Source organism: Sinocyclocheilus grahami, unplaced genomic scaffold (genome assembly GCF_001515645.1).
Source record: "Sinocyclocheilus grahami isolate Dianchi unplaced genomic scaffold, SAMN03320097.WGS_v1.1 scaffold190.1, whole genome shotgun sequence".
Classification (NCBI taxonomy): domain Eukaryota; kingdom Metazoa; phylum Chordata; class Actinopteri; order Cypriniformes; family Cyprinidae; genus Sinocyclocheilus; species Sinocyclocheilus grahami.
This window is the reverse complement of record NW_015505369.1, coordinates 65,024-77,450: the sequence shown is the minus strand read 5'-3', so window position 1 is coordinate 77,450 and position 12,427 is coordinate 65,024. Positions and strand designations below refer to the sequence as shown.

The 12,427-nt window shown below is 35.9% G+C and overlaps 2 protein-coding genes across 3 annotated transcripts; one reads left to right on the top strand and one right to left on the bottom strand.

Moving 5' to 3' along the window:
* LOC107594763 (ras-like protein family member 12) lies at positions 1–6,840 on the bottom strand. 2 transcript variants are annotated; one of them, XM_016284934.1, is made up of 7 exons: positions 6,810–6,840; positions 5,524–5,783; positions 5,316–5,428; positions 4,882–4,938; positions 4,045–4,118; positions 3,675–3,865; positions 1–1,226 (listed from the first exon to the last, which is right to left on the bottom strand). In XM_016284934.1, exons 3-7 carry the CDS (start codon positions 5,425–5,427, stop codon positions 893–895), a joined length of 768 nt encoding a protein of 255 aa, XP_016140420.1. In that variant the 5' UTR covers position 5,428; positions 5,524–5,783; positions 6,810–6,840; the 3' UTR covers positions 1–892. The 2 variants fall into 2 exon arrangements, with proteins under 2 accessions (XP_016140420.1, XP_016140421.1); XM_016284935.1 differs by having other exon boundaries at positions 4,045–4,115.
* A 1,155-nt stretch (positions 6,841–7,995) lies between these two features.
* Positions 7,996–9,829, top strand: kbtbd13a (kelch repeat and BTB domain containing 13a). The gene has a single exon (XM_016284933.1). It carries the CDS (start codon positions 8,126–8,128, stop codon positions 9,629–9,631), a length of 1,506 nt encoding a protein of 501 aa, XP_016140419.1. The 5' UTR covers positions 7,996–8,125; the 3' UTR covers positions 9,632–9,829.
* The last annotated feature ends 2,598 nt before the right edge of the window (positions 9,830–12,427 follow it).

Genomic DNA, 12,427 nt, shown 5'->3' with positions numbered 1-12,427 from the left:
CAGTCTTATGCACACCCCTTCAAATAAAGTGTTACCAAATCAATTATTCTTATAATAACTTTTGGCCACCAGTGTTTAATAATTATTGCACTTGGTTTCCCTAGCCCAAAATATATGCTTATAGCCTTGGGTCAACCAACCAGATTTATAATTACATAATATATTTACACATATATTCATTTCAAGTTTTATAGTTTATGTTTTTTAAAAATGCAAGTTTTCTATTTGTTATTAAAAAAACTTTTTATGTAAAAGTGCATCAAAATTGATCATGAGTTAACTTTTTTTCTGAACCATAAAGTAATAGTTTACCATACAAACGTTTATGGATTAAACCAAATATTTAATTTTCATATTTTTTATGCTTCCCACATAAAGCAATGTAAATGATTCTCTTCTCTCTCACTTGATGTGATGCAATATGATAAACGTATTATTTTTTACAGTTTAACAAGAACAAATAAAGATAAGTGCTCAATTTTGTCCTGAAATTTTCTTTGGTATTTTGTGCATGATTAGGTTTTGTGTTTTGCTGTGTAAAAAAAAAAAAAAAGTCCAGATGAATCCTCTGAAATTAATATATTAAGTGGAAATTGGGTTTTCCACAATAAAACACAAGCATAATACTGGTGCAAAAAGTAGTGAAACAAACAAACAAAAAAATCAACAATTATAACAGAATAATCTGAAATGCTATCAAAGACATTCATTAGCACTCTGAAATATTCAGCTCACTGTCCATTTTCATACAGTTACCGCATTCTCAAGTATGTGAGAGACGTTGCAATCCTTCAGGTTCTCTTAGCTTTGATACTAAATGAGCCGATGCGACATCCAAACAAGCATTCCCTCTTGTAGATCCTCTCCATTATCAGAAGAGGGTGTCATTACATCAGAAGATCTTGAAGCCCTTGAGCAGTGTAAGCGTGGGGGCTCTGCGTTTGCTCTGAGCTCTCGAGGACTTGACCGTAACCAGCTTTGCGGTGGCTGGGGTGGGCAGCTCTTTATAGCAGGCGGTGAGGGGAGGGGCAGAGGACAGGCTGATCGCAGACTTGTCTTCGCTGATGAAGAGCGGACGGATACTCCTCTGTGTTTCTCGCCTCACTTCCCGAATGGCTTGGTGAAAGATGTGCTGAACGGACAGGAAGTCCAAGCAGGCGGAAACTTCAAAGAATAGGCAGCCGAAACGCAAGGCCAGAGCGGCACCATCTGCCTTACTCACCTGTCTAAAAAAAGATGTAAAAAAGACGCATTATGAAAGCATGCTTGATTCACTTTGCTTACATAGAATGGACCTCTTTACAAAAATCATATATGAAAAATAATATACACAGGTTATTTCAGGTCGGCACCATCTGCCTTACTCACCTGTCTAAAAAAAGATGTAAAAAAGACGCATTATGAAAGCATGCTTGATTCACTTTGCTTACATAGAATGGACCTCTTTACAAAAATCTAAAAATAATATATGAAAAATAATATACACAGGTTATTTCAGGTATGCTGATGTGCAACAATGGGGGGAAAAATAGTATTGTAAATAATGATTAATTTAGTGTGGTTAAATTGAGTCAATAAAATAAGCTGATACCAGAAAGCAAATAAAAAACATGATGCTGTTGAATTTATGACCTTTTTTTTAAATCATTTAAATAATAAATTAATTCAATTAATGTAATTTAATAAATATTTTGATTAAACCTAACTTACATTTTTATTAAACTAAAAATGCCATTCAAAAAGGGTAAGTCTGATTTTTTTTTATCCAGCAAGGATGCTTTGAATTGCTCAAAAGTGACATCAAAGACATTTAGACTGTTACGAAGGATTTCTATTACATACACTCTATTATTTCTATACATCAAATAAATGCTGTTCTTTTGAACTTTCTATTCATCAAAAAATCCTGAAAAACTGCATCAGTTTCCACAAAAATATGAAGCGGCACAACTGTTTTCAACACTGATAATAATAAGAAATGTTTCATGAGCAGCAAATCAGCATATTAGAATGATTTCTGAAGGATCATGTGACACTGAAGACTGGAGTAATGATGCTGACAATTCAGCTTTACATCACAGGAATAAATTACATTTTGAAATATATTAAAATAGAAAACAGTTATTTAAAATTGTAATACATTTTCTCAGCATTCCTGCTTTTACTGTATTTTTAATCAAATAAATGCAGCCTTGTTGATCATAAGAGGCTTATTTTAGAAACATTAAAAAAGCTTACCAACCCCAGTCGTTTGAAGGATAGTGTGCATAGAGAAAATGCTAAAAAGTAACCATGTAATAATAGGATTAAAACAAAACAAAACCTAATAAAAAGTGCATATGAAAACTGCAGCCTTAAGTAAAATTGTGAAATAAAGAGTTAAAGAAACTCTAATGTAATGTTAACGCTTTTATTTAAAGTGTGACTGGCAAAGAAGCAAACATTAATCTGCAGTTACATAAATAGATATATATGATCGACTCCAGCTGTATTATGATCTTTGTAAGTATGATACTGCATAAATCATGCACTGTGTTTGCGTACTTAAAGGAAAATATAAAGGCGATAAATGGCCATTTCCTGGACCAATCAAATCCTTACTTAAACATTTCAGGGTCATGAAAAATTGAAATCTAAATAACTTGCGGTGGTACTAAGCATAATTGTCGTAGTTATAGCCAGCCACAGGTCATATGTTCCTCCAGTTAAACTAACAAAAGGACACTCATACAACTATGTAAATGCACTATTTCCTGCTGTGCTTAGTTAGTGTTTTGACAAAGACACACTCTGACACAGGACATTTGGCTGTTTAAGAATCACACTTAAAGGAATAGTTCACCCAAAAATGAACATTTGATGTGGTTGAGTTTGTTTCTTCATCAAAACAGATTTGGAGAAATATAGCATCACACCACTTGCTCACCAATGGATCCTCTGCAGTGAATGGGTGCCGTCAGAATGAGAGTCCAAACAGCTGATAAAAACATCACAATAACCCACAAGTAGTCCACATGGTGATATAAACACTGCATGTTTATAATAATAAACAAATCCATCAATAAGATGGTTTAAATTCAGACCATCACTTCCAGCTAAAATACAAGTCCTTTATCAATATTATTATTTATTTCTCCAGTGAAAATTCGCCTTGTCTGAATCAGGAGAGAAATATGCACAGATCAATAGCTGCTTACCTGCGAAAACAGTTCTAAACAAATATGTGGGTGGATTGTGACGTGAGAGACAACAGGAGATGGACTTTTTCACTGGAGGAAACGTTATTATGGATTTGGATTTTGGCAAGAAACGATTGTTTGGAGTTAAAACGACTTGATGGATTTGTTTCTTACAAACATGCAGCTTGTCAATTCACAAGATTGATGGACTGGAGTGGTGTGGATTATTGCGATGTTTTTATCAGCTGTTTGGATTCTGACGGCACCCATTCACTGCAGAGGATCCATTGCTGAGCAACTGATGAAATGCTAAACTTCTCCAAATCTGTTCTGATTAAGAAACAAACTAATCTACATCTTGGATGGCCTGAGGGTGAGTAAAATTGCAGCCAATCTTCATTTCTGGATGAACTATTCTTTAAGATACATTACCAGGCATTATATGTTATAATAGCAATGTTTACTGAAATCTAATAGAAAGGATGTTTAATTCACCTGTATCTCTCCATGTCCACTTTGTTGCCTAGAAGAATGACAGGAGCTTCTGGCTGCAGGCCTTTTGAGTAAAGGGTCACGGTCTCCAAGTATTGCTGGCAGGCCTCAAAGCTGTTCCGGTTGTCAATGCTGTAGACAATGATGAAGGCATTGGCCCAGTTTAAATAGCGCTCACAGTTGACTGGTCCATCCTGATTTAAATAAAGACAGATTTGTTTGCATACTGTAAAGCTGCCAAGGTTACGCAACAAACCTCCTTTATGAGAAAGTAAAACATCAACCATTATAAGAAGATCAATCTGATACAAATATGAGGTGTCAATCTGCATAAAGCAGAATATTCTCAAAAGAGACAAATGGACATCATTACCTGATCAGCCGTGTCCATCACTTTAACCAGAACTGGCTGCTGGTCCACAACTTCTTCTGAAGAGTAGGTATCTTCTGAAAATTAAATATGTAACAGGCATTCAAAGAAACATTAAAACACTGTGCTCCAGCTCAAGTTACATGGCAGCTGCATAATGTGTTTTGTCTTCAAATGAAGTCTCTCTTTTCATTCAGTTCTTCACTAATAAAAAAAGACATTTCGGTTCCTGACATCCATGTGCATTTTATAATTGATTTTATTATTATTTTATATAATGATTTCAAAATGAAAATGTGATACAACTACAAAGGACAGATAAACATCACATTTTCATTTTGGGGTGAACTATCCCTTTAAGAAGGGATAGGTTCCCTTCTTACCTTTTTATCCCCGGTCTGGCAAAGACTGCAAGTCTTAAAAAGTCAAAACCTGTCATTTTAGTAACATCAAAGCTGTCAGTATAAGCTTCAACTTTTCATCTTCTACCAAGGAAAAAACATGAACATGAAAATTAGGACTTTTATGTCTCTTTTAAGATTTAAAGTCACCCATCTAAGGATCTGAGTCCCCAATAATTAAATCTGAATGAAACTAAACAGCCCTAAAGTTAATGCTCCAGTAAAGTAAAAAATTAAATCTGTATGATTGATATGTTTTGTGTTAAGATCAGAACCATAATCACCATAGACACTGAGAAGGACACGTCTCCTTCTACATTCAGATGTTCAGTCACTCACTACTGGTTTTTCAATGACCGTTTGTTAAACTTTTACCTTCAAACTCCCCTCAGTATTAGGTTACGTCATTGGTGACAACAGTAAAATCTGGGAAACTCACCAAGGTTTGGGTCATATTCACTAATGAAGCGCTTCGTGAGGAATTTCACTGTAAGTGCTGCAGAGGGACAGACAAACTTCCTGTAAGGCTAAGTTCGGAAATATTTTCAATTACATAACAGAGCGTCCCAACAGGATAATGGGAAATACTTTGCTTTTTAAGCATTTTTCTTCAAAATAAATCTCATTATGGGGAAAAATGTTCTCTCTCCTGGTAAACAAAACTAATTGCTTTAACACTTTATAATAGCATAACATTCATTAATAAAATCATTATCAACATTATGCAATGCTTAACAGATCAGTACAATCAAATATATATATATATATATATATAAGACAATGCAAATTCAAAACGCTTCACAGTGCATTCAAGGCACACTTTATCGAATTAAAATTATGTTTGTTATTATGAACATTGCATGGTAGTCATACCTGACTTTCCAGATCTCATAGCTCCCAAAATCACTATGTTGCACTCCAAGGGCTCATGCTCAGGAACTGTGACAATGTTGCAAGTTCTTGCTTTCCCAAACATCAGAGACATCCTGAAGACGGGATGAGACAGAAGAATGAACACATGAGAGAGCAGATCCGAATCAAACAGCCCATTGGACACAGCTTTGATCTTCTGAGTTCATACCTGGATGATGCTGATGTCTGATTTCTCACCAGCGCTCTCTGCAAAACAGCTTCAGTACAAACTACATGACCACAACCTCAGAGGACTCATATCCGTGTCTGTCCGAGATTGCTAGACTGTTGTTTTTCCAGGACACTGGAAGTCGCTTGTAGTCGGAGAGGATGTGGCGAGAGGAAAATGAAGAGTGAAATGCTGGGATATTTTGGCTCGGTGGGCAGGAGCACATGATGGACTCGATCTCAATCCAGTGGATCCGCCTCCTATGAACATAAGAAGAAACTTCAAAGCTGTGTACACAGTTCATACTCCCTTTACCAGTTTGCCAATTATTCGATGGCTTTTGAAAGGATTTTCCTACAAGGAAATTGTCGGGGGGAACTTTTTGTTGATGTTCGTCGCGTGCAACAAAACACAAATGATTTGTAATGTTTAAACTTTCAATTAAGAACAGCATTTATGTCAAACTTTCAGCCAAAAATGGTCCGAAATGAATGAAAAGTACTCGCTGTCGTCTCGGTTAACCACCAGGTTAAATAGGGCCTCAGTAATTTTGTGGTGGCTCAAATAAATGGAACTATCTTTTTGTATATATAGTAGGCCTACTTTTTACTTTATTAACAGGCCCAAATATAAGAAAAGAATTCTTCCGCCAATCATTTCACACGTGACGATCAATAATGTTTCACGTCAGTTTCGCGGTGGATTTTTAAACCTCTTTGAAGAGCAAATAGACATTATCATTGTTAAAGGGAAAATCTGTTATCGATTACTCACCCTCAAGTTGTTCCAAATGAGTTTCTTTCTTCTGTTGAACACAAAAGAAGATATCTTGAAGAATGTTGGTAACCAAACAGTTGCCGGTAGCCATTGACTCCCATTGTATTTTGTTTCCATTCCAAATTATATAAAAGCAATTCTAACAAATATGTGATTTGTAATGTTTAAACTTTCAATTAAGAACAGCATTTATGTCAAACTTTCAGCCAAAAATGGTCCGAAATGAATGAAAAGTACTCGCTGTCGTCTCGGTTAACCACCAGGTTAAATAGGGCCTCAGTAATTTTGTGGTGGCTCAAATAAATGGAACTATCTTTTTGTATATATAGTAGGCCTACTTTTTACTTTATTAACAGGCCCAAATATAAGAAAAGAATTCTTCCGCCAATCATTTCACACGTGACGATCAATAATGTTTCACGTCAGTTTCGCGGTGGATTTTTAAACCTCTTTGAAGAGCAAATAGACATTATCATTGTTAAAGGGAAAATCTGTTATCGATTACTCACCCTCAAGTTGTTCCAAATGAGTTTCTTTCTTCTGTTGAACACAAAAGAAGATATCTTGAAGAATGTTGGTAACCAAACAGTTGCCGGTAGCCATTGACTCCCATTGTATTTTGTTTCCATTCCAAATTATATAAAAGCAATTCTAACAAATATGAAATAAAACTTAAGGAGAGTTAATCCATATGTACTGTAAGTATTCACAAATTTACATTTGTGTAAATAAAACCTTTAATTAAAATATTACTACACAAAAATTCTACCTTGCTGTGGAATTTGTAATAAGTTTAACCAAAAAGTGACTTATGGGCTTACATCTTATAAGACATGGCCTTTTTACAGTGGCATTGGCTTTGGAAATATTTCTTATTTGGGCTTGGGTTCACATATGCTCTGTAAAAATACGACTTTACTAAGTCGTTTTATTTTAAATCAGATTTTATTTTGAGCAGTCACATGTTCACCTGGAACGCTGGCCCACAACAAAGGCTGACCCTGACAGGCATACCATTGTTACAGCCGGTAGCCATTGACTCCCATTGTATTTTTTTTTCCATACCATGGGTCAATGGCTACCGGCAACTGTTGGTTTCCATTCCAAATTATATAAAAGCAATTCTAACAAATATGAAATAAAACTTAAGGAGAGTTAATCAATATGTACTGCAAGTATTTTCGAATTTACATTTGTGTAAATAAAACCTATAATTAAAATATTACTACGCAAAAAATCAACCTTGCTGTGGAATTTGTAATGAGTTTAACCAATCAGTGACTTACATATTGTAAGACATGGTCTTTTTACAGTGGCATTGGCTTTGGAAATATTTCTTATCACTTGGGTTCACATATGCTCTGTAAAAATACGAATTTACTAAGTCTTTTTATTTTAAATCAGATTTTATTTTGAGCAGTCACATGTTCACCTGGAATGCTGACCCACAACAAAGACTGACCCTGACAGGCATACCATTGTTACAGCTTTAGGCATTTCACCTGTTCGTCAAAAGGAGAAGATGAAATTTTCAGCCTGCTTTTAATGCCTGCCAAGAACAAAAGGTAATAAATAACCATGATGACGGCTGCCCTCTACAGCGATGGCTATCTGCCATTTCTTTCCTAGCAGCATAATGCTGCCACACTTTTCACTTCTATGTATAGCTGATTCTATTCTTGTAGTTGTCAGGAGTAATACAAACACTGCACACTTGGTCAAATGCATCTGCCTTGCTTTAGAAGACATCATGGGTAGTCAGTGGTGCTCTGAATGTCTTCAAAGCCAGGTTTGACTTTGCAGAAGTGGGTATATCTAGAAGAAAATGGCAGGAGGTAACTTGATGGAGACGAGTAGCTATGCTGGCTCAGAGATCGGTGTGAGGAAGACGCTTTACCAGCCTAATATGGGTTTCACGAAAACAATAGTGAAAGTGAGATTCGGTGAAAGTGTTTTTACAGTGGACAGAAGCCTCCTGGAGCACAATTGTGAATACTTTCGAGCTCTTTTCCAATCTGGGATGAAGGAATGCATGGAGGATGAGATTTGTCTTCAGGCGCCAAGTGTTCATGGCTTTCTGGTAGCCCTTCGTGTGATACATGGCGAAAGACCCATGTTGAGCGCTGACGAAATTGTTGACGCCATCCAATGTGCCGTGTTCCTTCAGATAGATCTCCTAACTGAGCATCTCATCAATGTAATCAATTCAGACAACTGTCTTCTAATGTATCACACAGCGGCTACTTTCGGGTTATTGAAGCTCTTCAAGAGCACAGCTTTGTTCATTCGAGACATGTATGTAGACCTCAAAGAAGACGTGAAGTGCTTACCAGAGGATTTGATTGAAGATATAGAGTCTCTTGTTCCTAGTTCCTACATCACTGTCGGCACTCATTCGCCAACCATCAAGCTATTGCAGGACTTCATGAGGACCGTTTGTTATCTTGATGAGGATGAGAAAGACTGGAAGGTTCTCGCCCACTTGCCTCTCAACGCCAGCACCACCATGGCAGGAGTTACGGTTTTAGACAACAAGCTCTACATTGTCGGAGGAGTCTATGATATTTCCAATAAAGTTGTGGATACTGGTTTCTGCTATGATGTATCTACAGACACTTGGAGCACATTTTCCAGCCCTCAGCAACTTCGCTACAACTGTACCTTGGTCGGCCATGTGGGCGACCTTTATATCATCGGCGGAGAGTATGAGAAGACCGTAATGTCCTCTGTGGAGAAGTACAAAGTCTCTTCGGACACCTGGAGCTTCGCTGCTCATCTTCCAAGACCTGCATCCGCCGTCGCTTGCGCCAAAGCCATGAGAAGACTGTTCATCTGCCTTTGGAGACCTAAAGACGCCACTGAGATTTATGAGTACGTCGCAAACAGAGATGAATGGGTGTTAACCACAACACTCGTTCGGCATCAAAGTTACGGACACTGCATGGTGGCCCACAGGGACAATTTGTACGTCATGAGGAATGGGCCATCTGATGATTTTTTGAGATGCGTGATGGATTGTTACAATCTGACCTCAGGTCAGTGGACGGCCATGCCGGGGCAGTACGAGAACAGTAAGGGGGCTTTGTTTACTGCGGTAGTGCGAGGCGACTCTGTGTTCACGGTGAACCGCAGAGCGACCGTGGAATACGCCATCGAGGACAATAAATGGAGGACGAAAAAACAAATGACTGGATTTCCAAGAATCGGCTCCATGTGGACGTTCCTCTTGAGACTGCCAAAGCAAAGCAGAGAGCTTTTACAAAAGAAAGATAATGGAGTCGAGATCTTCTCCGGCCTCAGCTCAAGTGCTTCTGTACATTGTGTTGACTGAGTTTATTAATAATAGCGGTAAATGTTACGTAACAACGGATTCCTAATCTGACATTAGTTTAGTGCTTCAAATCTTTTCATTGACAGAAAAAAAGAGATAGGTTGGAGGTGGGTTTTGAATTTTTTTCCCCTTGTATTGTTACTTCAGAAAAAGTGAGGTAAGTTTCTGCTTTTAGATGTGCGTGATTAAATAAACACGTTCCCACCTGTCATTACAAATTTTGTCCTGTTACAAAAGTTGCAAACAAGACGTAGAAACTTTTATAATCTTTAAAAAATGAATTGTCCTCACATAATTTTTGCTGTCCCAATATATAAACCTTTACACTTGTACTGGACATTAATAAATTAATTAACTTGTTTTTAAAAATAGTCTTATGCTCATGAATTTATTCAATCAAAAATGCAATGAAAAAGCATAATATTGTGAAACGTTCTTTTACAGTTTTAAATGGCTGTTTTCTATTTGAATGTATTTTAGAATGTAATTTATTCCTGTGATCAAAGCTGAATTTTCAGCATCATTACATCATTTCTTATCGATGTTGAACACAGTTGCGCTGATTAATATTTTTGTGGAAACTATGACACTTTTTGTTTTTTTCATAGCATTTCATTTGAATTTTGTAGCATTTATTTGAAAAATACTTTTGTAACATGTCTTTACTGTCACTTTTGATCAATTTAACGCATCCTTTCTGAACAAGTGTTCAATATATATATATATTTTTTTGGCTATCAGTAATTCTTTATAAAACAGTATTATGTATGCAAGTCAAACAAATCATATGGCACATCCTAACAATCCTACATTGTTCTTTGTGCAACTAGTTAACAAATTTCAAGCCTCTTTTCTTCATCTAATCTAGTCCATTCGATTAGTTAACTGCAGCTTAATTTGTGTTCAATCTGATTACCATTATTAACAATTAACTGATTAACATAACTATTCACACACTGCCAGAACAACACAGACCTTGGAGGCAAAAGTGAGATGTGATTAATGGAAAATGAACAGGCCCTAAAAATCTTCACGACTATTACACATGATTGATGGTCATTACAGTATATGTTGCCATGGCTACATAAGACCAAAATATAGAAACATTTCCTGTTTTTATATCAAACAAGCCATCTGTAAAACACAATCCCTGGTGTATCCATACCAGAAACACCGGGGTCAGACAAGGCCGCAAGGAAAGGGCACAGATCCTTGAAGACTGTGAGAGAAAGTTTAAGATCAGCTGGGAGGAGAAACATGATCATCACAAAAGATACTTTATTCATACAATCATTTGTGACCTCATGATCAACTGGTAAGAATGTAACCGTGAGGCGACTCGTTGACTGTTCAAACACTCAAATTATATCCAGACATTCCTGCAAGCTTTCGTAACTACTGTAGAAGGTCCACTCATTACATGAGACACACTGATAACTAATCATGTTACCACAATGAAAACATTGTGTCCAACCTCTGGCAGCCTAACAACAGTATCTATAGATCTTGGCAGGATCTTGCTATTCGCTCATGATGTCTGGCAGTTGTTTAACACTGAAGGTAACATGTTATAGGAACTTTAACAATGTTCACAAATACCAAAGTGAAACTGACAAATGAAAGCATGTGTTGACCTCACACAGATTTCACAAACAACGAGAACAATGAGACATTGTTTAGATATGGGTTTTCTTCCAAATATTTGACTATAATTTCATACTGACTAGTCTTTTTTCTTTTTTCTTTTTGCACAAATGCATCACATTTTTTAGGTTACTGATGATATTGCTGAAGCTCTGCAACAAACTGAACCATTTGCAAGTAAACAAATGTATTACATCGGTGTCGTCTGACATGCAATATTTCTATACATTACATCAGGCTTTCCCGAAGAAGGGTCTGTGAGGTGAATGCAGGGGGTTTGTGAGTTGATGAAAAGCTAATAATGAATTAAATCCATAAAACGAAAATTCAAAATGAGGCTGCAATCAAAACAAAATTCAAATTGCAATGAATGGCTTAGTGCTATAATTAAATCAAAATGAGTCCAATCTAATTAGTCATATGCTCTGTGCAAATTTGCATAATTTCATTTACTAATGTAAAATTAGCATTGTAATTAAAAATGACTAAATTAATTGTAATAATTATAAATGTAATTAAAATTTCGTATTGTAACAAAGTAATTTCAAATAATGATCAAACATTCAGTTTATTTTAAAGTACAATTGTAATATTACAATAATATATATATGTTTGTCTTCATTTTTATAATTACAGGTAATATAATAATAATAATAAACAAATGTAAACTTTATCTCTGAAATGGCCTCTTTGTTCTGTTTGCCTTTATATTTTTGTCTTAATTCTTTTATAATTAGTTAAAAAAAACAATGGATGTTTCAGCAGTAGCATGAGCCATTTTCTTTTATGAGATGAAACGCGATTTTTCAAATCCCAATTGCAATATATGCTAAAATAATTACAAAATATTGTTTGACCAATACATTGTTTGATTACACTGAAAAACATACTGAAAAAATGAAGACATATTTTATTTGTTTTCCTGCATGTCATTTGACCATTAGCCAACATCAGAGCAGCGTAAATATGCAAATGTGTTGTAAATTAATTGAAATATTAATTTAAAATCTCAGGGGGTACTTCAAGAAAATAATTTATGTCAAAGGGGTTCGGCTGACAAAAAAAAAATTACAGCTTGGGTTTTCAGCATTTTGTAAGTTGAGGCACCATATAGAAACTGAAAAGATGAATATGATGTTAAAGAGGCCATAT

Excerpts from the sequence above, each read along its gene's own strand:
- LOC107594763 (XM_016284934.1), bottom strand. The coding sequence starts at position 5,427 with ATGTCTCTGATGTTTGGGAAAGCAAGAACTTGCAACATTGTCACAGTT. Across the intron at positions 4,939-5,315 it reads TATGAGATCTGGAAAGTCAG|CACTTACAGTGAAATTCCTC; the intron begins GTATGACTACCA and ends GTCCCTCTGCAG. Across the intron at positions 1,227-3,674 it reads GTGGACATGGAGAGATACAG|ACAGGTGAGTAAGGCAGATG; the intron begins GTGAATTAAACA and ends ATCTTTTTTTAG.
- kbtbd13a (XM_016284933.1), top strand. The coding sequence starts at position 8,126 with ATGGCAGGAGGTAACTTGATGGAGACGAGTAGCTATGCTGGCTCAGAG.